The 26,806-nt window shown below is 34.7% G+C and overlaps 1 protein-coding gene across 1 annotated transcript in view; it reads right to left on the minus strand.

Annotated features, from left to right (window-relative positions):
- Positions 1–425: 425 nt before the first annotated feature.
- Positions 426–26,806, minus strand: part of VAPA (VAMP associated protein A) — an 82,737-nt gene continuing 56,356 nt past the window's right edge. The window contains exons 3-6 of the mRNA XM_036751697.1: positions 22,372–22,475; positions 19,178–19,258; positions 9,200–9,373; positions 426–3,934 (exon numbers count right to left, since the gene is read on the minus strand). Coding sequence (XP_036607592.1) covers positions 3,776–3,934; positions 9,200–9,373; positions 19,178–19,258; positions 22,372–22,475 — 518 coding nt within the window. The 3' untranslated portion in view covers positions 426–3,775. The remainder of the gene's footprint in view (positions 3,935–9,199; positions 9,374–19,177; positions 19,259–22,371; positions 22,476–26,806) is intronic.

The raw sequence follows: 26,806 nt of genomic DNA on the forward strand, positions 1-26,806 counted from the left end.
TTTTGCTGATGAAAACAGAACCATTACACACTAGCACTAAACTCAATCATCCTCCTCTCTGGCCAACAATCACCATACTACCTTCACAAAGAGACTAAGCGTTCCCAAAACATAAGGTCATTGGGTAGAAAAATATTCTCGAGACTAAAAATGTCCTTAGGTTTATTAGCAGAGGTAGAACTACAGAAATAGGTTTCTTCTCCATTCTCTTCTCTAAAATCCTCTCTCTCTCTCACACACACACACACGCACACACGCACGCGCGGGCCTTCTTCACTGGAAAATTTAAAATACCCCCCCAAACAATGGACTACACCACAAACTATATTTTACAGGAGTGCAGCTAACCAAAGATCTTCTGCATAAGTGCATAATGAAGTTTTGTTCCATTTTTTCTTCAAAAAAGGAAAATGAGACTCCACCACTATTTTTAATAGTTTATTTATTCACTCAGTTGTTTGATACCCCCCTGGAAGCTAGAAAATAAAGATTCAATATCTATTTTGTTGTTTTCCATCTGGTAAGCATTTATCTTTACCTATAATTCTGACATAGGGCAAGTTTTAGTTTGTTTGTTTTTTTAAACTGCACACACCAAGATCACATCAGGTGTGAAAAGCTCTGGGCATACTATTAACTGAATGCATCTAAAGTGATAAGAAGAGTACAATTTTGCAGTGTATCCCACAAGAATATGATTTTTGTCTTGTCAAAACCTGTTTTTCTAAGTGGCACATTTCAAAAGATCACATTCTAAAAACATTCCCCTCACCAGATAATACCAATTTTAATGACAAGGTAGATACTGATCTAAACTACTTTAGGGATTGAGAATATATTCTTTTTTCCAGGATTTTTGAACCTTTTACACTACATTTTTTTTCTAAGTGCCACTTCATCTTTAAAAAACTTTTAAACATACTACACACTCAGAATACAAATCATATTGTTTCTTGTAAATACAAGAAAATGGGCAAAGTTAGGGTACATTAGTTATAGAAAGAATGAAAGAAAAGTAGTGCATTTAGCATAACATGAACTTAAGGCCGTAAGTCACTTGGTTGTAAGTCTAATTATTAGCAATGATGTATTTCCCCATGCTTACATACACAAGTAAGCAGGCAAAGCAAAAAAATCTAAACATGTAAGGAACAAAGACAAACAATTTAATCCATATTCCATAATTCACTAAACAGTTGGACTTTTCCAAGGTAACTCCTGATAGCAAAATAAATGAGCATTACATTTTTTTAATACAGCTATGAAGAGTTTACTAGAAACCAAGAGGCAGTCCCCCCTACATTATTAAAGCACCTTGTGGTATATAGACTGGGTTAAGATGCCTATGTGTGCATTTATTTTGTTGATGCTTCCTAAACCATATAATAGTGCATGATTACCCACTGTGTAAATAATCTTATATAATAACCATTTAAAAAATAGATTCAATTTCATGTTTTGATACCATGTCAGATGGCCATTCCTAAGACTAAGCATTGAGGTCAAACCTCTATCTCAGACTGTTAAACAAAGATACCTGTAATACAATCCCACCATTAATGTGAAACTACACATATACTCATTAAAACAGAATCTCACACTAATTATTTTAGTTCTTCTCTCCCATTATGATGAAATCACTGTTTACTAAAATATTGGAAACAGCATTGACCTGGGAAACTAAGACAGTGTCTTAAGACACAGAATCCACCCCATTCAGGTGGATCTAACTTGTATGACCTTGTGGACGTTACTTGACCTCTCCTGGTCTTAGTTGTCCCACCTGTAAATGAAGGGATTGTTTTGTCCTAAAGGAGTCTCTCTTCAAAAATTTCTAATTCTATTCCATAACCTACAGAATTTCATTGCATTCTTTGTGACATTAACTTTTAAGGGGGGCTTGTGAAATACCAGGTATTAGTATATAAATATCACCAATTTAAAGTTTAAAACATAGAACTTTAGGCCAAGGGATTATGCTTTCAAATTTTTGTAATGAAAATGTAAGCCTCTTAAGCATGCTTTTCTAGTTATCAGAATGGGACTTCTACAAAGACAGTAGAGCATACACCATGGAAGTATCTTGTGGCTGCATGCTAATGGTGAAAGGTAAGCATTATTTGTACGTTTCATAGTTGTCTTTGCACATAGGCAAGAAGTTACCAGAGACAGCAGTAACATAATACATGTGATCTGTCCATAAAAGAAAACTAGAAATCAAAGGCAACCAAAATACTGTTTTCTCTACAACATTTCACTCAACTTGTAAAATGTGCATTTAGAACAAAGTCTAATATACTTCACTGCACCACTTCAAGTCCCGCAGGCCAGGAAGACTAATATGCTTCACTTCACATAGGCACATTTTTTTAAAAACCATCATATATTCATTTATTAAGATTCAGATGTGCTAGCTCACATTCAGTTCCAATTACTGTTCTCTTGCTCTATTATTACTTACAATTAGTATAAACAAAGTGAAGCAAGACAGAAGACTAGGTGCAGAAAAGTATCAGACCTCATAAATACATCTTAAATCGAAAATGGTTTACATGGTTAAGAAATAAATTTGTAAAGAGTTGTTAAATCATTTTCAGGAAGAATTATTTAAGACTTGCTCAGTAACATCAACTCTCCATTGTGGAAATTTATTTGGTGTGTAAACCTGGGGTGGGGGCGCACAGGAGGAGAAATACAGTTTTTAATATTTTAAAATAAGTTATAAAGTTGATTTTAAAAAATGATTATCCTGGTTTAAAAGTACTTGAATAAAGGAGAATTAGTCTCCTTCAGGAAGACACCTGAAGAAACTGATAGGACAGTGGCACATTCAATGCAATACAGACATTTAAACAAATGCACAATTTTACTATAATTAAAATGCTTTTATCTCCATAGTTTTTATGCTTCAAATGATCATGGTGAAGATAATTTTGACTATCATCATCCATAACACTGAAAGCAGCATCAAAATTATCATTGCTTTTCTTTCCTTATAAGAACAGGTTTCATTTTGTGTTTTTTTTCCCTTACAGATTTAATTACAAGTATTAGAATAAACCAAATAATAAGGTTGAGTGCAGAGAGAATGCATTACTAATCTCAAATTATTATACACAAAAGACTTCTTAGGTATCCCCTTCTAATGATACAAGAGACACAAACAGGCTACCCAGCAAGAATCTGTTAACAGTTTTATTTTTTTATGTTAAATACCATGGGACAGGATTGTAAGGATGAAAAACTCAGTCAACAACTGCCTCACAAGGGATAAGAAAAATTCTGCCATGATATTAGCAAAGGTAAAGGAGAAAATTTACACTGTAAGAGGCACCATTTCCCCACAGAATACCTCTTGGCATATTCCTGAATGAGTGGGATTAGCAATCTAAATAAATCATATTTCAAGAGGTAACAGCAACAGATAAAATTTAAAGGGATTATTAAAATAACATTTACAAGACTCTGAACAATTCTTGAACTCTTATTAAAACCACAAAGAAAGAACAATTCTTTATTTATGAATTTCATAAAGGACTGAATGTGCAACTGACACCTGCTATTGATGATCTGATAATATACAATTTGTCCAGTAGCCGAACAGTTTGTTTTTATTGTGTTTTCTAACCGTGAGAGATCATTAAAGGCAAAGCCTATTATGACGCTGTACACAAAAAAATGGTCACCGTGGGCCATACTACCAATGAAATGGTAGGTAAACAAATCTTTTTCTGGTCAAGAAAAAAAAAGGAAACAGCACTCTGCATGCTTCACTCTACAAGATGAATTTCCCTAGAAAGAATCCAATGAAAATGGCTGCAATTACAACAAGAAGTGAAGGAAGAGGACTGGTGACATTCTCTCTGAAAGACATGGCTGAGCTTGATCCAGACTTATCCGCATGTGCTACCTTTCTGAGCCTTAAACCTTCATCCTGCAAAAAAAAAAAAAAATGCATTAAAAAGATGTTCATTAATTTACTATGAACAATTTTAAAACACACTAAAGAAGTAATGAATGACAAATAATTGGAAGAGTACTCAGTGCATACTGATGGCCCATGCCAAAATAATAAAAATAATAATATCTAAATTAATTTACAGGTTTGGTGCTATGCCAAATCTAACTACTAAGGAAGTATTTTATAAAGAGAGACTAAGTAATAAAATTGATTTGAAGGAACAAAATCTCTAGTGAAATGCAAAAAAAATATAAATGGAGAATTGAAACTCAAATTTTGCTATAAAGCAGTAATCATGAAAACTGCTTGGTTAAAAAATATAAAAGATCAGTGAATCAGACTAGATAAGAACAAATCATAAACAAATGAACCAGATGACCTAATATTTGATAAATCTAAATTGATAAATTATATGGGGAAGAATCCCCTATTTAAAAAGAACTGCTGCGAAAACTGAAAAGTAGTTTGGCAGGAATTAGGATTAAACCAACATCTTACCCCTCATACCATAATAAGCTCAAAATGAATATAATCTCATAACAAAGTCTCATAACAAACATAGGTACTTTGGCAGCAATGGCTAGAGGATGAATTCTTAACTAAACACAGAAAAAAGGTGATGAGAAAAAAACAAATAAAAAGTATTCATTCGCATCACACACTGAAAAGCTTTTTTTAAGAACAAAAGCAATGAAGACAGGATAAGAAGAAAAGCTATTTTTAAAAATTGGGGGTGAGGGGGAGAATCTGCTTCAATTATCTCTGATGAAGGTCTGATAAACAAGCTATTTACAGAACTAACAAAAATACACTAAGCATAGTTATTCCTCAATACTTAAGTGAACAAAAAAAATACTTGCAAAAACTGAAAAACGTCAAACCGTTAGCAATCAAGATTGCTACAACTTTGAGGTTTCATGTCAAAACCAGCAAACTGGCAAAAATGACACAAGGGGAATATGCACTTAGTAAAAGAAGGTTTGTAGAGTCAGGAACAGTAATTACATTGTGAGTTTGTGAAGTGATCCAAGCACTTTGGAAAACAATCTAAAATTATGTTAAGAAACCACTGATACTTTGACGTAAACTACTAGAAATTTAAGTCCATTTACAACAAAGATACACAGAAAGGTTACTTATGCACTAAGGAATAATATTATAGCTGTTCTTTTATTAATAGCAAAAGAACTATAAACAAAGATTTCCATTACTTGAGGAATGGCTAAGCATATTATGGCATATGAATGTGGTAGAACAGCATTATGCCATAAGAAATGATGAATATGAAGAACAGAAGTAATGAAATTGAATGGTATGTAATTATAATAATCAAGTCTAATCCCAAAGAATGAGAAAATATACTTCCTGCCACTGAAGTATTTTTTTTAAAGCACACAGAAGAGAACAGAAGAAAACCCAGGCTCAGGTTGCAGTTTTAAAAGTAATATGACCAATATATTACAGAATTTTATTAAGAAGCAAGCAGTGTGGAACTCTTTTTAGGTTCTATTTTGCATGTGGAAATCTCTTTTGGTATTTAAGTTTAAATTCTAAAATTGAAGTTAAAAAATTATTTCCTCTACCTTCTTGGCAGGGGTAGGAAAGACAGATACAGAGAGACAGATACACATACTGTCATTCTCAGAAAACATATCAATTTAATTCTGGCTAAACTGCTTTCTTTTCTTTTTAAAAAATTTTTAAAATTCTCTATTATAAGGTTGGCTCTCTAGAAGAGAATATACATGATGATGTCCCAAGAGTCTTGTAATTTTAAGTTTTAATAAATAAGTTTTAATAAATTCTTAAGTATAAATGCTTACAAACTTACAAAACAACTTTTGAAAATGATGGTGAAGTAGAAAGATTTATATTTTATCAATATAAACTTTTTTTTGATTTGCTACCAAAAAATCCCTTTGACAAACTTCTTGAGCCTCAGTCAAGCTGGAATTGAAATAAATTTTGAAAGATCATGTCTCACATAATAAAAAAAAATCCTATTAAATGAATACAAAGCCCACCCACCACCCAAAAGTTCCTTATATAAAGTTATTTACAAGTCAATAGAAATCTAAATATAACAAAGTACCCAGTATTATCTTCTTTAATTTGTACTACAAACTGTATAGGAGATGAAAACCTCTGTATCTTTTGAGTTGTGTTATATCAAGAATTCTTTAACTTCCTTAACCTTTATTGCAACAAAAATCTTTAGCCATTCCAGAAAAAATGCACTTAAACTCCTAAATTACTCATCGACTAAGTAAAGTGCTTTGAACACTTACCTAAAAGCTACATAAATGGTAGCTATTATCAAAAAATAGAAAAATGATGTAACAATTAACATCTATGTAGCTCTTTATAGTTAAAGAATTTTACACTCATTATCTAACTTGTTCTTCACAACAGCCCATGAGTAGGTATTATTATCCCTAAGAATTGATTATGAACCCTCCCTTATGTGTCACCTTCCTCAATTAGAACATGAGCAATCTCAGAGCAGAGACTGTCCAGATTTTCTGTTTGTATCTTCAGTACTTATTAGCACAGTGCTTCTCACATAGTATGTGTTTAATAAATGCTTTTCCATTTCATTCCATTCCTGTCCTTTTTAGATATAGGAATACCAGCTCACTGAGCACACCCCCAAGGTCTGAATCTCTCATTCTGTGACACAAATTAGGATTCACTAAGGCTATAAAGAAAAGTAGGCAATGTCAAAGGAAATGAACAGGCAGTTTTCAGATAAAGAAATCAGAGCTATCTATATGCATATGAAGAAATGCTCTAAATCACTTTTAATTAGAGAAATGAAAATTGAAACAATTTTCAAGTACCACCTCACACTTATCATATTGGGTAATATGACAGAAAAGGAAAATGATAAATGTTGGAGAGGATGTGGGAAAACTGAGACACACTAATGAATTGTTGGCAGAGGTGTAAACTGATCCAACCATTCTAGAGAACAATTTGGAACTATGCATATCCTTTGATCCAGCAATACCACTAGTAGGTCTGTATCCCAAAAAGATCATAAAAGAGGGAAAAAGACATACGTGTACAAAAATATTTATAAGCAGCTCTTGTGGTGACAAAAAATTAAAAACTGAGGGGACTCCGATCAACTGGGGAATGGCTAAACAAGTCATGGTATATAAACGTAATGGAATACAGTTGTGCAATAAGAAATAATGAACAGGGAGATTTCAGAAAAATCTTGAAAGACTTGTATGAACTGATGCTAAGTGAAATGGGCAGAACCAGAATATTGTACACAGTAACATCAACACTGTGTGATAATCAACTATGAACAATTCAGCTCTTCTCAGAAATACAATGATCCAAGACAATTACAAAGGACTCATTGATGGAAAATGCTATCCACATCCAGAGATGAATGCAGATTGAAGCATACTATTTTCACTTTCTTTTTCTCTGTGCGTGTGTGTATGTGTGTCTGTGTGTGTTTCCTTTTGTTGTTTCTTTGTAAGAAGTCTGGAGATGGTTTTTTAGCATTGTACAAAGTGTACCTACCAAGTAGAGACTAATTTTCTAAATTGGAATTTAAGGCATCTAAATTATCTGTATCTTTCAAAGCTGCTGCTCTGCAAAGTTATAATAACCAACAATGCTATCACTACAAAAACATTTTTGAAAATGACTTTAAATCCTGATTATTAGCCACATGAAAGAAAATAAATCAAGATGGATGGTGACTGGAAGTGGGTTTTGCTGCTAATTTAAATAACCACAAACAGGAAGCTAGGTAGCACAGTGGTAAAATTACTGGTCCTGGAGTCAGAAAGATGTATTTTTCAGAGTTTCAACTAAGCAACGATGTGGAGAAAATGTTGGAGGAGGGAGACTTGAAGCAAGAAAAACAATGAGGCTACTGGAACAGTCCAGCGGAAAGGTGATGAGGGCCTAAAGTGGTAGCAGAGGCAACTGCAACGGAAGCAGAGAGGAAGGGATGGGGATGAATGCCAAAGTTACAGTGGTGTCAGTCTCAACAACACTCAGCAACTGACTAAACAGCCAAGGAGGACTCAAGGTTGTGAACCTGAGTCACTAGAAGGATTGTGATACCCTCAACAGAAACAGGGAAGTTTAAGTGGCAGAAAACATTCAGTCCATTTACAGATGAGAAAGTTGAGAGAGTAAGTTTTTTGACTAGGGTCAAATACCTGGTAAAGAACAGATGAGACTCAAACCCAGTCCTGATTCCAGATCTACAGGTCTTTCTAACATAGCACACTACCTCATGTGTTCAAGAAGTTCTTATATTTCATTTACCTGCACATTGTTAATAAGAAACCATTTTATTTTTAATTAATTCTATGTTATCAGTTTACACATGTATGCAATAAATGGACTCATTTAACACATTTATACCAGTAAAAATATTAGTAAATAAATGAGCTACTTGCTATAGCTAGAAGAACCAATTTAATACAAATACATATACCCAACTTCAATATTTTACTTCCAAATTCTACATCTGTAAATTAACTTTTAATTTACTAATGTTTTAAATTATAAAATGCAAAGATAATTATCAACTTTTAAACTTAATTCAACCAATCCCTGAAATGAAAAATTCTGTTAAATCTAATGAACCATGGAACAATGACTAAAACAAAAACACAAACTGTTGAAAATCACCTACTTCTACAAATGGCCATTAGAAGTGGCTTTCGGAGTATCAAAATCCAGGCTTAATTGTAGCCTATTACTGTGACTATTGGAAGCATGCTTTTACAACAAATGTCTAAAAAAATGTATTGCTGAAGGATTTAATAAGGACAATAGGTTCATAGCTAATTCTAGATTCTTAGTAAATGGTTCATAAAAATTAGAGATCCTCCAGGACAGGATGCAAAACCTTGATGTATTCAATTTTAAATTGCTAAGACTACTGCGAAAGTGTGCCACGAAAATGAAGACAGATCATGTACTGTTTTCTTAATGAAATCATTAGAATTACAAAAACTCTTATTAAAAATGCACTTGAAATGGCAAAACTCTTTTAGATTAAAAAAATTATATTAAATTTACTGCAGACTTAAATAGAAGTTAGCAAACATACATTAGAAACCTCGAGAAAAAGATCACAATAAAATGATCCATAAGTTACAAATAATATCTAAACACAATCAAAGCGATCAGCAAATCTTTAAACAAAAGTTACCACTTTAACTCACAATACAATTTATTTTAAAATCTAAAACTTACTCTCAGGTGTCGATTTTCTTCTGATAATTTCATCATTTCTCCCTGAAGTCTTTTACACTCTTCCACTAGTTTTCTTGTTTCAGTATCATTGAGTGAAACACTATGCGGTTTTGGCATGGGTCCATCTTGTTTAGATGCATTCAGTGGAAGAGCTTTGCTAGGCTCCATATCAATCTGTAAATATTACAAATATATTTTAAAGCTTTAAAATAAATTAGGTTCCTTATAGGCCACAAATTTTCATTTGTTTTGCTTTTTCAGCAAATATCCAAACTGAAATATTTCAAATTACTTCTGAATCATTAATAAAAATAATGTCTACATTCCCAAATAAAAATCTATAAGCATTTAAGGTCACCACCACAAGGAAACAAAAGTCCTAAGTCAAAAATAAGAAAAAAATGAGTCCTCAAATAATAAGCTCATTGATAGCTGAAAGCAGAGAAAGATGGAAGGGGAAGGTTGGTTTCTTAATTGTCCCAATTCTGGAGCTTAAAATGAAGCTCTGGAGGGTAGAGGTTCCTTATCCTTAAGGTCTCCATATCATTCCCCACGATTAGATTACCCTGTAATTAGGAAAATTTTAAGAAGGTACAAAAGAAAAGTTATTTTAATTAGGGCAAGAAAGGGGATGTAAATAAAAATGGGAATTTGGGAGAATATAAAAATGACCATCAACATAAAGCCAAAAAACAGGCTGAAAAATGAGAATTAAAGGGATCCTAGAATTGAGAATTGAAATGACCCTTGGAGATTATCTAGTCTAAGTCTCTCAACTGACAAATCAGTAAAATGAGGCCAAAGTCACAAAGGTGTTTTAAAAAGAGAACAATTAGAACCACCTTCTAACTCCAAACCCAATGGCCTTATAGGGTATAAGATAGCAACAAGTTCTTTCAACTCCCATTAATAATATTTACAGTGCTGAAATTAAAACAGCCTTATACAAGGCAATGTTATAATGAAAAGAGATACTGGACTATGATGAAAGTTAGGAGACCTGGGTTCTAGTTCTGACTTTGACCAACATGAAATTATACTCGTTAATTTACCTTTCTACACCTAAATTCCCTCATCTATAAAATGAGGGATCTGGACATGATTTCAGGTGTACCTAAGAATTAATACATTAAATGACTATGGTTCAGTCATTTCAGTGCTTTTAACCTATCAGGCTCTGTAATACCAATGACATGGTAAACACCACCAATAACTAGATCTCCAAGCATATTTAGCTTGTGACCTTATTCACTCAATTCCTCCTAAGATACCAAAAGATCTAGTCTGTAGCACAGTCTAAACTAGCCACATTCTCCACATTAACCAAACAGTAACAGTCTTACTAATATTAACTAAAAATCTTGCTTTTTCACAATTTAAGTATTTTTCAGGAATTAAGCCTAGGCTAATATATATTCTTAAAACAAGCATTTTATTCTACAACTATGTTACAATGGGGAAACTCAATAAATTACAGAATGCCAACATGGTATAAGTGCAAAGGCACTGACTCTGGATTCAGAGGACCTGGGTTCAAATCTTACTTCTGACAATTACTACCTGTGTGACATTCAAAAAATTACTTAACCTTTTCCCTCAGTTTCTTCAAAATGAAGAGATTATACTATAAAATGAAGGATTTCCAGCTCAAAATCTACAAATTATTCTCACCATAAAAAATTTTTAAGTTAGGCCAAATGAGATTATACAATACTATATACCAGCAGTTCAATTGTAAAACATTTTATTCTGTAAGAGCCTAATAAAAAAGCTTAATTGCTAACAAACACTATGAAAGGGTTCTCTATAATTCTGCACTCATTAAAAAACAGGATGATAAAAAATTCTAACGGTAGAGGAAAAGTTTAAGTATTAGAAATATGTACAACAAAATACCATTTTTACAAAGTCAGAACCAAGATAATTCTATTAGAAAGTTCTTTCCATACAAATGGAAATGGGCAATGAATCCCAAGGAAATAATATACCAGTTAATGAGAAACTTGGGCTTGCTTGAATTTCTGAAGTAGAACAAATTAAGACAAGATGAGAGAAAGGGAGAAACTTTCTTTTAGAAGGTTCCTAAGCACTTGTGAGATTTAGGATACCACAGAAGTTAGCAGAAAGGTAACAAAAAGGAAAACTGAGTAGATTTTTTTAGCCTTCAAACAAGCAACTTAAATAGTACACAAAAGACATTTTTATTTATTTATTAAATACGTGCTCTGCTCATGGTACTGTTTAAAGCAATAAAGGAATAATGCTTTTAAAATGGTAGCAGTCTTTATATTCAAGGAACTTATAATCTACTAGTGAGATTACAAAGTGTGCAAAATGCATTTTAGTTGATTTTTAAAACTGAGTTGCTAGAAATCAAATAACTATTCTACTATGTGTTACTGTAGTTCCTTTTAAAATCTTTTTTAAAGCCAGTATTTGAATTCAAATGGTATTCTATAAGAAACAGTTCAAATGGTATTTTGTAAAAAGGGGAATTATACTATATACATCACACCAGAACCTCATACGGAATGTTAATCATATCTGAATTTAATTCTGAACACATGATATTTTATAAATGTTAACCTCTGACTTAATATATGCCTTAATACAGCAGGGATGACACAACTGGGCAGACTGTAGGAAGAGAGAGAAAAGCTAAAATAGATAAACTGGTAAACTTATACTGAAAGGCTAACAAACTGAAGAATCATACATTCCACTAAAAAAATCTGCAGCAGGATTTTAAAGGGAAAGTTTATAAACTGGGCAGAATAGTATACAGTATAGTATAGTATAGTATAGTATAGTATAGTATAGTATAGTATAGTATAGTATAGTATAGTATAGTATAGTATAGTATAGTATAGTATAAAACAAGTACGCTGGGGAAAGAGCACTGAACTTAGTTGTTGCAAAACCTCAGTTCAAATTCAGGATGTGCTACTTACTAAAGGTATGATTTGGGGAAGGCCACTTCTCCGTGCCTCTCCTATTTTATAAAATAGGGGAACTCAACTATGATGCACATTTAATGCCCCTTCTGGTTCTAACTCCTATGTCTTTCCTCTTTTTGATTGATAAGCCAAATACAACCTGGTACTCTAACACACAAACAAATCTCGAAAGATTCAAATGAATGCCTCCAAAGTGAAATGTAAAGTTATTGGATGAGCTGTATAAAATGAGCCTTGTTACTGTATACCAATCAAGTCACCATGTTAAGTCACATATGTTAAGAAATAACTAACCTTTAATTGTGTTAAAGTGTACAACTATTAAACCTATAGTGAGTATGTTTAAAATCTAAAGCCTTTTATTAAAGTCAAATCACCGTGTCATTTACACAGCAACATCTTAAAAACTTGAAAGAAAACTCTAAGACAGAGAAACCGTCACCTCGGAACCAAGAGCTCAAGAAGTCCTTTCAAGGAAGACTCCGTGGTTCCTGAAAAGATATCTTGCTCTATAAATTGGGAGGCTTTAGACTGCTCTTAGAACTGAGAAGCAGACCGTGCACAATAAACACCCTAGGGCTCTTAATAACTTATTGAATAGTGATTTAATATTAATTAATTAATGGTATCTATCACTGAGACATTGCTTAAAAACAGCAGAGAAAGAGACACTTTACTCTTTCCTTTGTATTGCTTGGTATTACTTTATTTGGTTTATGTCTACCCTGTTTATGTGTTGAAAATGAAGTGTCTAATTTATTCTTTGGCATTAAAAACAAGAGATTTGTGTATTAGCTTTAGTGTGTATTTCCCAGTTTTTAAATCTTAAAGGTATATGTCTATGCTGCAATTATGTCTACTAATTTAATCAGATATGGAACTCAAAATATTCTGGGAATAACAATCAGAGCTAAGGATACAATCCAGAGGAGAAAATTAAAATTTTATTTTAGAACACCATACCAACTCCATAAATATATAAAATTTTGCTTTTTCTTTGAATGTAACCATATTCACATTCACATATTTGCACAAACTACCTACTTTGAGCTAGAAGAGAAATTACTGTAAGGAAAACCCTCTGTAAACAGCAAAGCTTTATGTTAATGAGTTAGAAGTCTTAGTTTCTACTGTAAATACAAGATGAAAGTGAGTGTCTGTTTCATTTCAAAATATACTGTGAAAACTTATCTTCCAATTACCTACAATAACTTAAGTAACACCAGTAGAATCCTATAGCTGTTAGCTCCCTGTAACAAACCTTAGGCTTTTGCTGTCTGAACATACTGTGTGAAGCCCTGGGGTCAGTCTTCAGGCTATAACTGGCAGGTGTTGCAACTGAGGTGATGCTGCTGACTGGAGTAGTGAAACCGGTCCCTGGTGTAGGTATACCCTGAGGTGGCATGGGAAACACACTCTCAGACTGGCATCAAACGCATCAGATTTTTCTTGCATGATATAAGGGAGCGACTAAACCACAGAGAAAGTATTAGTCTTTAGAACAGTAATATCACTACTTTAAAAAAACAAGTTTTATGGACAAGCAATAATACAAAGATATCTACTAATAGCTATGACTTAGAAAACATGGAAATACATCTTAAGCTTTCTCCATCATCCCCTTAAAGTTATATTCCCATTGCATCACCCTTGTTTACCAAATTTATATGCATGTTTCTCCTCCTATGGTTTTAAAGAACTGCTCCCACTAACAGACCTTTTACTTCATTTTTAACTTCATTCACGAACTAACTTTTAGCCTAAAATTCAACGTGTAACTGAAAATAACAACTTAGTACTTTCTTAGTCCTAATTGTAATTTACCAGTAACCCACCACAAATAATTAATGAGTTTTTTCCCTATAGGATTCAAATGCTTACATATCTACAAGGTCCTTTCATAAATATTTTCTCTGCTCACCTCTCTCCCACCCTTGCCCTGGGAAAAAAAAATAACTCCACCAAAAGAAAAGTTTACAAAAATTATTTATCATCAATATGTTATGAAAATTACAAAGTTAATATCTTATACTAAGATTGGGAAACATCTAAAAACATCTGATCAGTCTACCATTAAGCATTTGTGTGATAATTTTTAAATCAAGGAAAACATCATTTGATGTAACACTATCTCACAATAAAAAGGTTCTTTCTAAAGTTTAACCTAAATTCCTTAATGTCATTGAGGGGCCACTCTCTTTTGCTTTTGTCTTAGTGGGAAATGTCTGTTCACAGATATCCAAAGAAAAAACTTACAACAACCATACCTACAAAATTATTACATTGGTTTAAGTAAATCCAGTGTCTTTGTGTTGTTTTTTAAAAACTATTTTCAAAGACAATCCAATTTCACACATAGCAAAGTGGTTGAACAGATGCCACACAGATAGAAGACTAAAGTTTAAAAAAAAAAATACCCAAGTTTAAGGGGCTGATATGAGATCATCTTGGACATGTATAGAAATCCCAGTAGGATGTCCAGTTGGAGCAACAAATTCACAAAGGTGATAGCTGAAACAGAGGGAATGAATGAGATTAAAGGAGATAATAGAGACAATGGAAAGAAAGGGGGAGTAGGACTGAGAGGAAGAGGGGAAAAGCAGTCCCCTTGGGCAGTACTCACAGAAGACATGGACCCAGCCTAAAGAGACAGAGAAGGAACAGAGAGGTAGGAAAACCAGGAGAGTCTGGTATCTTTGAAGTCAAAGGAAGAGAGAGTATCTAGTATGAGGGTAAAAAGAGAGTAATAAGAGTTACTGGGCAGCACTGAATGCATGGGTGAAATCAATCGGATTTCATTATTTTCTCCAATGATGTTCAGCGGAATGCAAACAAGACAAACCAAAATTTTTTTTAAAAAATCAGCTAGTCATCCAGGGTCAGGAATAATTGAAGAGGGAGATGGGCAGTGAGAAATTCTACAGCCACAGCAGACCATGATGAGACATAAAAATCACAGAATCCTATAATTAGAAGGAATCTAAAAGGCCAGTGTTAACAGAAGAAATTTCTACAAGATTCCCATCTGTCCTATATTTGTGGACCAGCAAAGATGTACTAATTAGTTAGTTTAAAAGCCCATTCACTCTCGGTGAACTCACTTTTAAAAAATATTTTCTTACATTGAGCTGAAAAGAATCTCAGTGAAAACTTTCACCTGAAGTTGGTCAAATGGGGACAAGCAAAACAAGTCTAATCTCTACTTAGTGGAACAGGCTTTTAAATACTTGAAAAAGAATACCATCCTGTTGCCTTGGTAAACAAAATGGGCTCTTAGCACTCAGTTCAACCAAGTGCCCTTGAAGAGTTTGGCCTTTGTTTCCTTGATTAGATTAAGAGTCCTTGGTGACCTCCTTGCCTCAGGGGAGGGCCTAGTTTACACATGAGTTTGAGTGACATGTCTGGGACATCAGAGGCTTTTAGACCACGTGGGTTTAAGTCACCTCTTCGTGAGGATTCTAGGTCACATGGGTGAGTCACCTGTGTAACTCACCCTGGACCCTGAAAAAGATATAAAACCAGGGGTTGGTTTTCTCTTTTTCGGAGCTCTTACCCACAGCTGTGGTGGCATGCATGACTCTGGGCCAGCCCTTGTTATGAGCTCCCAGGCTGAACCTAGATGTTGGTAACTATGAATTGTATTTGGTCTGTCTGTTGATGTTTGTAATTTGTTTGTATTTGCTTCGAAGTTTAGGGTGCTGGATTTTTCCCCTGAACTAAGTGAATGGTATTTGTATGCTGAATTAAAGTAAATGTGTCAACCCCTTAATGTTGCTTTCCTTAGTAAAGCAGATCAAAACAACTTGGGCTTTGGCAGCGTGCTTGTTCTTGGGCTTGTATTGGTCTTTCACCCCCACAGCAGCTGCTAGCCTGACTGCTGAAAACAGTTGATGCCTTCTGGTCCCCTCCCTATCTTGATTCACCCTTTCCCTGGATGAGCCACAGCTCTTCAATGGCCTTCCGTAAATGGGTATGGAAACAAGTGAAGCCAAAATGAGTGGAATGAACAAGGAGAATCAGAGAGGTGCTAATGATGATAAAGAACAAAGACATGAGAAAGAAAAAATATATATAGTCAAAAAAATTCTGATCTTGGAGATAGTGCAGTTTTAAGACATAGTGAGGTATAGGTACAACCATGCTGGTATGTGGGTACAAGTGCCTGAAGTGGGGTGGCAGAGGATCATCAGAGTTAAGGAAGTTAAGAAACTGTGTGGTCAATATATGGCTATCAGTAGTTATCAACATGATTATGAAGGCCTCAAAGGTAGGGTTTAGAGAAAAGAGAAAGATCTTAAGCCAGGTATAAAAGTTGCTGAGAAAACTGAGAAATCAAGAGTTGACAGCAACATTAAAGGAGAAAAGAGTGCTATAAATGGTCTGCATGCATTTAAAGTAAGAAATTTTATTTTAATACTGACAATATTACAGGACATCTATTATTAGAGAAATAGTCTGGCAACAGGATATCAAGGCACATATCAGCCACTATGATTAGCCCTTAAGTTGATGGGAGTAAAATGAATGGCATCCAGCGATGAAGATTATCAGAGATGTGATGTCTCCTCAGAGAAAACCTATATCACTTAAAGTAAAGTAAAAATATTTGGGTAAAAAATGGTAAAGGATAGATGGGAGTTTATAGTAGTTCTAAAGGACTCAGTGCTATGGTCCAGGGAAGCTCAAAACTGGGTTGGAATGTGCCAAGAAGGAAAATAAGACTTGGTGAAACAGAGATAAGGATACAGAAACAAGTGGTAGAGACATGGAGCTTGCCTCCATAGCAAAAAAAATTGCATGGCTGGACTTAAGGGGGAACTAATGTATGACAAAAAGCAGACTAATATGGCATGTTGGTGATAGCCATTCTTCGAATCACAATGTATTTATCAAGCACCTATTACACACCACTCAATGTGCTAGGTACTGGGAATACAAGTACAAAGAATGAAACAATTCCTACTTGCAGTAAGCTTCTATTCTAATGGCAGAAACAAGCATATTTATGTGTATACATACACACACATATTCATAGCACATAAAATTAATGGAAATACATACAAAGTTGTTAAACATGGGTAGCTTAGGAGGGAAGGCACTAGTGCAGCTGAAGGGATACAGAAATGCTCATGCAAAAGATGGTCCTTGAGCTGCATCTTAAAGGAAAATAGATTCTATGAGGCAGAGGTAGGAAAGGGGTGCTGGGGTACATTCCAGACATTCTGGAAAGCCAATGCAAAGGTACAAACATCGGAAATGAAGTGTCATGTATGAAAGAGAGAAGATCAATTTGGCTAAATTGAGGGGAAGAGACACAGCAGAATGGAGAAAAACACAGTGAGGTTAGAAAGGTCTTTAAAAGCTAAATTAGGATTGTTCTTAATGTATCCTAGAGCCCAGTGGAAGTCACTGGAGTTGATTAAATAGGGGAATCACATGGTCAGCTTGACAGTTAAAGAAAATTATTTTAGCAATAATGTACAGGATGGACTGGAGACTTGAAGGAGTGAGACAAATTAAGGAGCTCTTGCATAATCACAAAGAGAGGAGTCCTCAACTAGGGTGGTGGTAACTATGTGAGTGAAGAAGTGAGTAGGATGCGAGAGATGATAAAAAGGTAGAAATGGCAAGATCTGACAACTGACTGTGTGAGGTGAAAAACAGTGTTAGAGATCCAGAATTTATGCTACTTGCGACCAAACCAAAAACTTCTTTCTAAATTATTAGTGATTCTTTTTTTACATCATCTTAATTTCCAAACATATGCTTCTACTTAGAGACTTATCCCTTGTAACACATAAAGAAGGGGAAAAAGAATTCAACAAAACTAACCAACATATTAGCTGAATCTGCTGACATAAGCAATGCTGCAAACTATAGTCTCTTACTTCAGAAAAGGGAAGGAGGTACATTTTCAAACCTCTTCTTTGGGACCAAGAAATTTAGTATATAGAATTTGTATATAGCCCTGAAAAGCAAACAGATTCAGCCACAGCATCTCTGAAGATGGCTCTACTTTTCTTACCTAACAATATGTGACAATTCTTTAACAATTTCCTTCTTCATATACTTTCAATTGGCTTAGAGAAGTTACCATAATCTGATGTCACTGCCTTTTTTCTTAACAAAGAAAATTAGCCTTGCCTACAGAACTTCACAAACATTTATTCAAGAGAGAAGAACTAGAACATGGAAAAACTGTAGGCAAAGGGATTTCAGCTCGATATAAAGAAGAACTGTCCGATAATCTAAACTATGTAGCTATGCAAAAGGTTACCTACTTTATTAGCACTGCTAAAAAACTTCAATGTCATTCTAAGTTCTACCAGACTAAATTAATGAAGCTTTATTAATTGTGTAGCTATTCCTTTTTATACGCTTTACATTTAAAATGAAATGTTAACTTTAAGCTTTCATATTAATACCTAAAACCAGATAATAATTTTGACAATTATCCTAAAATGATTAAAATTTCTAAAATAGCCAACTCTGTTTTATTAAACTACTCATCCACATAAATATTTTCTCTTTTTAGGGCACAAATGCATCATTATTTTGGAGGAGGTGTAAATATGTTTACACACACAAACATGTACACTCAGTTTCTTTCTTTTTTGGCTAATCAATAATGTATATGACTACATTTAAAGAGTTCCTTCTCTTTTATGTGGCCCTTTCAGAAAAAGTGTCATCCTATAATAAACCTAAACAAACCCTTCGAAGTACTTTCTTTTACAGAATACGCTTACAGATGACTTAAAATAAATTTTCTTTTTCTTCCGCTGTATAAATATAAAAAATTTATGAAAGTATCTAGTTTTTTTAAAATTTCAGTTATATAAGTTACTTAAGGACACATAAAAACACACATATTCATATTCTCTCTCTCTCTCTAATACTGAACACCACAAGACACAAACACATTATAAGCAAAAGCAACTTGAAAATACAGAATTTTATCCTCTTACTTGGGACGGATATTTAGAAGATGGTGATGTTACTAATTATATTATCTGCTTACCAATTTATCATTTTCATTGGGCATTTCAAATACACATCTCAATTTGGAATCCATCAGTTCATCAGGTTTTGCTTCTTTCCACTAAAAAGAAATTATTACATGTCAAAAATCTAAATAACGATTCTCTCTTAATTCATGTAAAATACATATAACATTATACATAATATTTTTGAGAACAGTTTTTGGAGTTACTTATTAAATTTGCCGCATCCTCCCCACCCCACCCCCCAAAAACCTTTGGTCTGCTTACCAAAATTTTACTGTGTAAAATAAAATTTATATTTTCTTTCATCTAAAATTACATGTTTTAAAGTGTCAAGGAAGTGAAAGTATAAATTGTTATGATCAACCTTAAACAGAATATGTATGCTGAATTTTCCCACAATTCTAGGACTGAATTTAAACAAGCAGACAAAGTGCTGTGCCTCTTTCTATAGTACCGACTTTGCCTTTATTCCTGTTTCTTAGCCTCTAGGACTAAAACAACACTTAGGATCCAGCTAGGATTTGAAGGAATGAAAGACAATGAAAAAGAATGCAGTCTCTTGGGCTATGAGGTAATACATATAAATCTGATAGGCATAGGGTCAACTGTAGTCTGTTCCCCCTAAAGATTTTTAAATTGTCTTAAAATCTTCGGTCGTTTGTAAAAGTAGCAAGAAGTCTCAGACAACAGAACTCTCTCCCTTATTATTATGGTGCTCTCCTACTCTTGACTAAATAGCCTAAGAAGCGCATGATAGGAGTGGTTTTATTTTGTTAAATATTTCCCAAATACATTTTAATCTAGTTTGGGCCACACTTGCAAATGTTTCAAGCCGCACATCTGAAACCACTCCTCTAGAGTACATCTTCATGGGACAGGGAACTGTGTAAATACTTTATTGCAGGTTGGAACCTTATTTCTTAAAGAATGTTATTAACTTTAAATCTTAATAGGATTTAAAGTTTAGAGAGTTTTTTTCCTTCACTTTTTTTTAAGTTTACAGATTTTCTGAAAAAATACTGTTTTTTAATTGTTCCTTTAAAGACTAGTAAATTTAGGACTCTAGTAACTAAAATAGGAGTGCAGCAAACTAACTTTGAGAACAATAAAGAACAAAGAATAAGATCACAGGATCATAATTTAGAGCTAAATGGGTCTTCAGAAGATATCTAGTTCAATTTTCTCATTTTAAAGATGAGAAAGGAGAGACCCAGGAGTCCATATGTAACTTGGCTAATATCACAAAGGCAGAAAGAGTAAAAGAGCCAGAGTTCAAATAGGTTCCCTGATTCTAAATTCTGTATTCTTTCCTCTGTACCATGCTACCACCATGTGGTTGTGGTGTTAATGTGATTAAAGATCTTCCTTGCCCACTGATCCTATTAACAGGTCTCAGATGGAGCTAGTTAAAGGAAGCTTGATTAGGAGAGGCTTGTTTGTCACAAGGGTTGTAAAGCCCTTGGGCTCTAAAAAAGGGGTGTGTAGGGGTGTGTGTGTGTGTGTGTGTACACGTACACCCACCCACACTTTGAGGGTAGCCATTAAGCTCTGTCTCAGAACTGAGGGAGGAGAGGACTAAGGCAAGCAGACAGCTAAGATTTGTGACTGAGTGTTTAGGGGAAAACCCCAGCAGAGGGAAGGATTATGGGATGTCTTGGCTCTCTGCTGTGATATTGTGTTTTAAGTTCTTTGCTGTTATGATGAAGTGGACTTACTGGTTTTGGAATATAATTGCTGCTATGTTGAACTGGAGTTAATGGTTTTAGGATTTGATCCTCTGGTGTCTGAATAAATGTTTTACTTCTTCTGCCTTCTATATGGAGAGTCTCTTATATTTTGCAATACAGAACTATACAGGCAAATTCATGGTCACCATCGATATTGTGACACGTGCCTTACTGATAGAGCGGTCAGACATTAATAATTTGCTTCACTACTCATTCTTTTTTCAAAAAGAAACTTCTGCTTTACATTGATGACTGCTTTAGATAATACCACTATGCTTCTTATGTCATTCTAATTGATGCTAAGAAGAGAAATGGTTATTGCAAGATCCTGTTCTGGAGCTGACAAATAGTCAACAAATTTTAGAAATAATTTTACCCAACTCCATCACTTTACAGTGAGGAAACTGGGGACTGGTGACATTAAGTGACATGCTCAAGATAAAAAAGAAACAGAGCAGCTTTCGCAATGATCCACATATAAAAAGCAGCCGAAGGCTCTGGTAGTCCTTGTCTAGTAGAAAATATCAAATTGATGTAAAGGCTTTTGCAATCAGCTTCTAAATTGAAAGTTTTGGGACCTGAAATTCCATTTGTCCTCTACTAGGCAGCAAGGTCTTCTCTTGGAGTTTATTAATACAAAAAGTAAAATATGGACTAATTTATACCAATATAAGACAAAAATTAACACGTTAACTAGCTTAAGAAAAACTTCCTTAAGTACTCCTACCACACAGTGAAACACACAGACATTTATACCTGAGATACCACAATGCCTAGGGAAGAAAAGAGAATTAGGGCATCTACAGTGGTATCTCTATGTAAAAATTTACAAAGAAAATACAGGGCCGGATGCTCTTCAGCAACATTTTCTCAAGGCTAGACAGAGAGGCTCACAAAAGCACCATCATGAATTCCTGGAGAGAAGAAAAGTAATGAGAAGCTTCTATATGTTACATTTCTGAAACTTAGAAATATATCTGAACCTTTAGAAATTCAGAATATTTATAGCCTTCACTGGAAAAAAAAATATCAGTGTTAAGAGAATTTAAAATAAATTAATATAAAGGAAAATCTACTGAAAATACCTGGTGTAACTCTAATAATCTTAGCTAGTGAACACTAACACTTTGTTCCAAGATAGTCATTTTTGGAAATACTTGCAATACTTGAGAGTTCATACCTCAAAATCTTAAAATAGGAAAATTTCTACATAAAAGAAATTAACATTCACATATGCACTATTATTAATCAAAAAACCCTAGTAAATGAGACAAAAGAAAATCAAGAAAAGGTTAAAATTATATATTTAGAAGGGTCACTTAATATCTTTGATTTTAAAATAAATTCTATGGCAGTGGATGCTGAAGTTTTTAAATAATCACTCTCTGGGATGACTACATAGGCACAATATTTCTTAATGCCTTATAATTTACACAACTTAAATGATTCCTAAAACTGAATTCATTACAGAAAGTACTCACCACAGCCTCCATATCTGAAGTGTTTGATGGAGCAAAAATCGTCTGTACCATAAACTTGTGTTTACTCTTCTCGTTTGGATCATAGTCAAATGGCTGTAGCATTACTGAGTAAGAAGAAGGAGTAGATTATACTGTGTTATACTTTAAATTTGTTTTTTCTCATATATGCTACCACGCATCCTAGATGTAATGTTTTATACTTAGAAAGGGTATGGCAAGTCAAACGCCTATATATTTATATTAAGTATCCTGAATCAACACCCCTCAGGGAACAATTTTAATTTAACTTAAGTAAAATTTATTTTTTCAAATTGGGGGAAATGACTAGTTAGTAAAAAAGTAAGGCTACAGCTAATAAAAATTCAGACAAAATTTCAAAATTCTACCTCATGCTTTTACTTTAAATCATTCTCATTAGTCTAGATTTACAGTTAATAAACATTTGTTCAAACTAACAGTTAACTATGGTCCCACTTCTGGCATTTCCTGATCAAGTACTATTTTCTCTCCAAATTAAGACACCTGGATTAGAAATGATGTACTCAGTAAATCAAATCCCCTTTTCCCCATCACTTAAAATTCTAGCGTAAGGGAAAATATTTAAAAGATTGTTAGCACTTAGAAAAATCTGTTTGGTTTGAGAAATGTTTCAAAGAATTCTAACAAAGTCACTGTTCTATTGAAAACGCCCCAATCATCAAATACGTTTCCCCACCTCCCACTCCTAACTGTGCTGATATATTCCGGGTAAATTGACCTCTAGAGCCACCTTGTGGTATAAGAAGGAACGCGCTGTAAATTGTAAATGCATAATTTGTTATTTTCCCAATCACATCATAATTAACATGTGTAACTCATTTTGTCAGGTATACAACAGGTAGAGGAGTATACCTAACAAGGGCAGGCAAAAATGTATTTGTTTTGAGTCTTGCAAATCTAATCAAGGGACAGGGGATAAGGGTTGTACCCATGATTTCACTGGTATAGAGAACTCCAGGTAAGGAAATTCCATCTGCCAATGCAGGTTGGTATCTCTTCAATTTTACAATCTTAGATAGCTGATATAGCACTGAAGGATTAATTGACTTTCTCAGGGTTACACGGTTAATCTGTGTCAGAGACTGCATTTGAACAAAGGTCTTCCTGGCTCCAAAGTTAGTGCTCTCTTCACTATGTGTCACACTGTCCCAATAATTCTAAAGGGCTTTAAATTGAAAAGAATGAGAAAATAGCCCATTTATAGTCACCATACTAGACACCAAAAAATTGTATGTAAGTAAAATGAATGTGTATGAATGTAAAATGAATGAATGAACAAACAACCAAACAAATAACACTGAAGCCCAGACACTCAAAAAAGATAAAGTCCTTAGAAAAGATCAAACAACAAACCTCAGGAACTCATGTCTCTAACAAAAATGTACTAAGGGCCAGGGACATTGAGGAAACAAATTTAATCTCACAGCAGGGAAAGCATTTGCAGATGGGTAACAGTAAACAAGAAGAAGAGGAATATAAACCATCAGATTATGCCAGACTACACTAGACAGAATACGAAAGATAAGTCAGGAGTTTGGGAAACAGATCATAAGCCTTCCATGGAGGTATGATACAGCAATGACAGGCGACTTCATTTAACACAGACATCATCATCAACTGTTGAAGCTCTCTTCCCCAAAAAGAGGATTGCTAATAATTTATTCACTTGACCTATTGATAACTGCTGTTCTAGATAAATTCTCACCAGCAATGTAGAAGTAGTTGCTCAGGTAGAAATGATGGGAAACTTGGGGGTAGTAAATGATCATCTCAGAATATGTGAGAGAAGAGAAAAAGGAAAGGGACCATCTGGCGTGATCTAGATTTTAGAAGACTAGATTTCAAATAAGTAAATTTAGAGAAAGGATCAATGGGACCTAAAAAGACTAAAATTCATTTTAAAGAATGAGAAATATGCCATAGGACTAGAGAAAAGCAAATGTACTGAATTTCAAAAAAAGTGGGGAGTCTGCAAGCTATAAACCACTAAGTTTGATTTCCAATTCCTCGCAAAATCCTAGATTAGGACAAAAGCGTATTTGGTTAGCATCTAGAAAAATTGATCATGGCTTCAAGAACAGGTCATGTTTTTTAAACAAGACTGGTGATCAGGTGAATACTGCAGACACAATTTACCCAGGTTTTAGGAAAGTATTTGGCAAAGTCTATCATCCTGTTCCTCTCAATAAGATGGAGACATACAATCTAGGCCACAGCATAGCTCTGTGGTTTCAAAAATGGTTAATTATTCAGTGTTTAAAGTGGCCAGGTTTGGCACCAACTTACAAAGTGGTCTATATAGTGGAGTATCCTGGACATCTGCACTTCAACTTCTACTGTTTATTGTTTTATCAATGATTTGATGAAAGGCAAAGATCGTGCGCTTAAGAAATTAATAGATAAAAATAAAGGAGTGAAATGAACGTCAAAACACAAAATCTATCAAACTATCAAAAAGATCCTGACAGACTAGAACATTGGGATAAAAACAATTAAATTTAATAAGCAAAAATATAAAGTAAAAATTGGATACAAAAAAAATTCACTTCACAAGACAAAAGAGCACGTGTGGCTAGACAGGAAGTCCAATTCCATGACAAGCTGAATTCAATTCAGTTAGAAAGGTTCAATAGCTTTAATTAGAGGATCAATAAGTTTATACTAAATATCCCCCTAAACAATTTGTATGCTGGTGCTTCATACTATTCTATATGAATGAAGTATAACTCGAACCAAGCAAAATGAGCAACTATTATAACCTCAAAATAAAAAATAAGTCAAATTACAGTACAAGTTATTCTTGGGTTTTACTGAATACTTAATACTATACTTATAAAGATACTTAAATATTACAACACAAATACACACTCATCTTTTCTGAGAACTTTGAGTAAAGGCCCAGGGCAAGCCAACTTTTATTCCCCAGCTGGCTCTGTTTCTGACTTTCTGGCCTCAGCTGCCTTCTCATCTTAGAATGTCCCACAACCCTTGAAGTCTCATGAGTCTGTGAGATCTATCCATCTCTGAAGCCTTCTCATCCTAGAACATTTCTTTGTCTTGCTGGCCCCCTTCTCCCATTTTTTGGCAGTTTCTCCACTGCCAAGTACCTTGAGCTTTAGTGTTTATGAAATATTCTAGCTTTCTGGTATACATTCTTCTTTATAAATTATGTGGTTAGATAAGATTAAAATATAAAGATAATGTATAAGCTTAGCTGCCATTCTGACTGGGGAAGCAACTGCTCTCAGACCACATTATTCAACCTTCTTCATTCATTGTGTAACAATGTGTAACTTAACAATAATCACACTAAGTGTCTATTTGAAAAGATTCTAATTATGAAAAATTCACATTTTGAGGGGCAGAGCCAAGATGGCAGCTGAAAAGCAGTGAGCTCCCTGCCGAGTCCCTCCAAAAACCTATAGAAAACGGCTCTGAACCAATTCTAGAACTGCAGAACCAACAAAACAGCAGAGGGAAGCAGGGCTCCAGCCCAGGACAGTCTGGATGGTCTCTGGGTGAGGTTTATCCCACACGGAGCTGGGAGCGGAGCCCAGTGTGAGCAGCTCGGACCAACCAGACCAGGAGCCGGGCGGAGCAGGCCCTAGTGCCCTGAATCAGTGAGCTGCGGCAGTTACGAGACTTCCCAACCCATAAACACCAAAGACAGTGGAGAAGGTTAGTGGGAAAAGCTGCAGGAGTGGAAGGAGTTCAGGGTTTGGCTACCAGCCCCAGGGGCAGCGGAGGTGGGGCAGCTACAGCTACTGTTGCTTCTGGCCCCAGGCCCACCTGGTGGGAGGAATTAAGTGGCAGATCAGAGCAGGAGTGCACAGCCTGCTGAAGATCTAAGCCCAGTCCGGGTTGGGGGTTCTTGGGGAAGGAGTAGTGCTGGTGTGACAGAGCTGGCACCTCCCCCCCAAATGTGGAACATAGAACTCTTTAGTCTACAAGCAGTCAAACCCCACTGAAAAACTTAAGGGTCAAGTTTGTTGGTTGGGAATACGGCCAGGCAGCGAAAACGCACCCAGATTCAGTCCCAGACTTTGCATTCTTTCTTTGGTGACAAAGAAGACCAAAACATACAGACAGAAGAAGTTAACAAAGTCAAAGCCTACAACAAAAGCCTCCAAGAAAAACACGAACTGGTCCCAGGCCATGGAAGAGCTCAAAAAGGATTTGGAAAAGCAAGTTAGAGAAGTAGAGGAAAAATTGGGAAGAGAAATGAGAAGGATGCGAGAAAAACATGAAAAACAAGTCAATGACTTGCTAAAAGAGACCCAAAAAAATACTGAAAAATACACTGAAGAAAACAACACCTTAAAAAATAGACTAACTCAAATGGCAAAAGAGCTCCAAAAAGCCAATGAGGAGAAGAATGCCTTGAAAGGCAGAATTA

Source organism: Trichosurus vulpecula, chromosome 1 (genome assembly GCF_011100635.1).
Source record: "Trichosurus vulpecula isolate mTriVul1 chromosome 1, mTriVul1.pri, whole genome shotgun sequence".
Classification (NCBI taxonomy): domain Eukaryota; kingdom Metazoa; phylum Chordata; class Mammalia; order Diprotodontia; family Phalangeridae; genus Trichosurus; species Trichosurus vulpecula.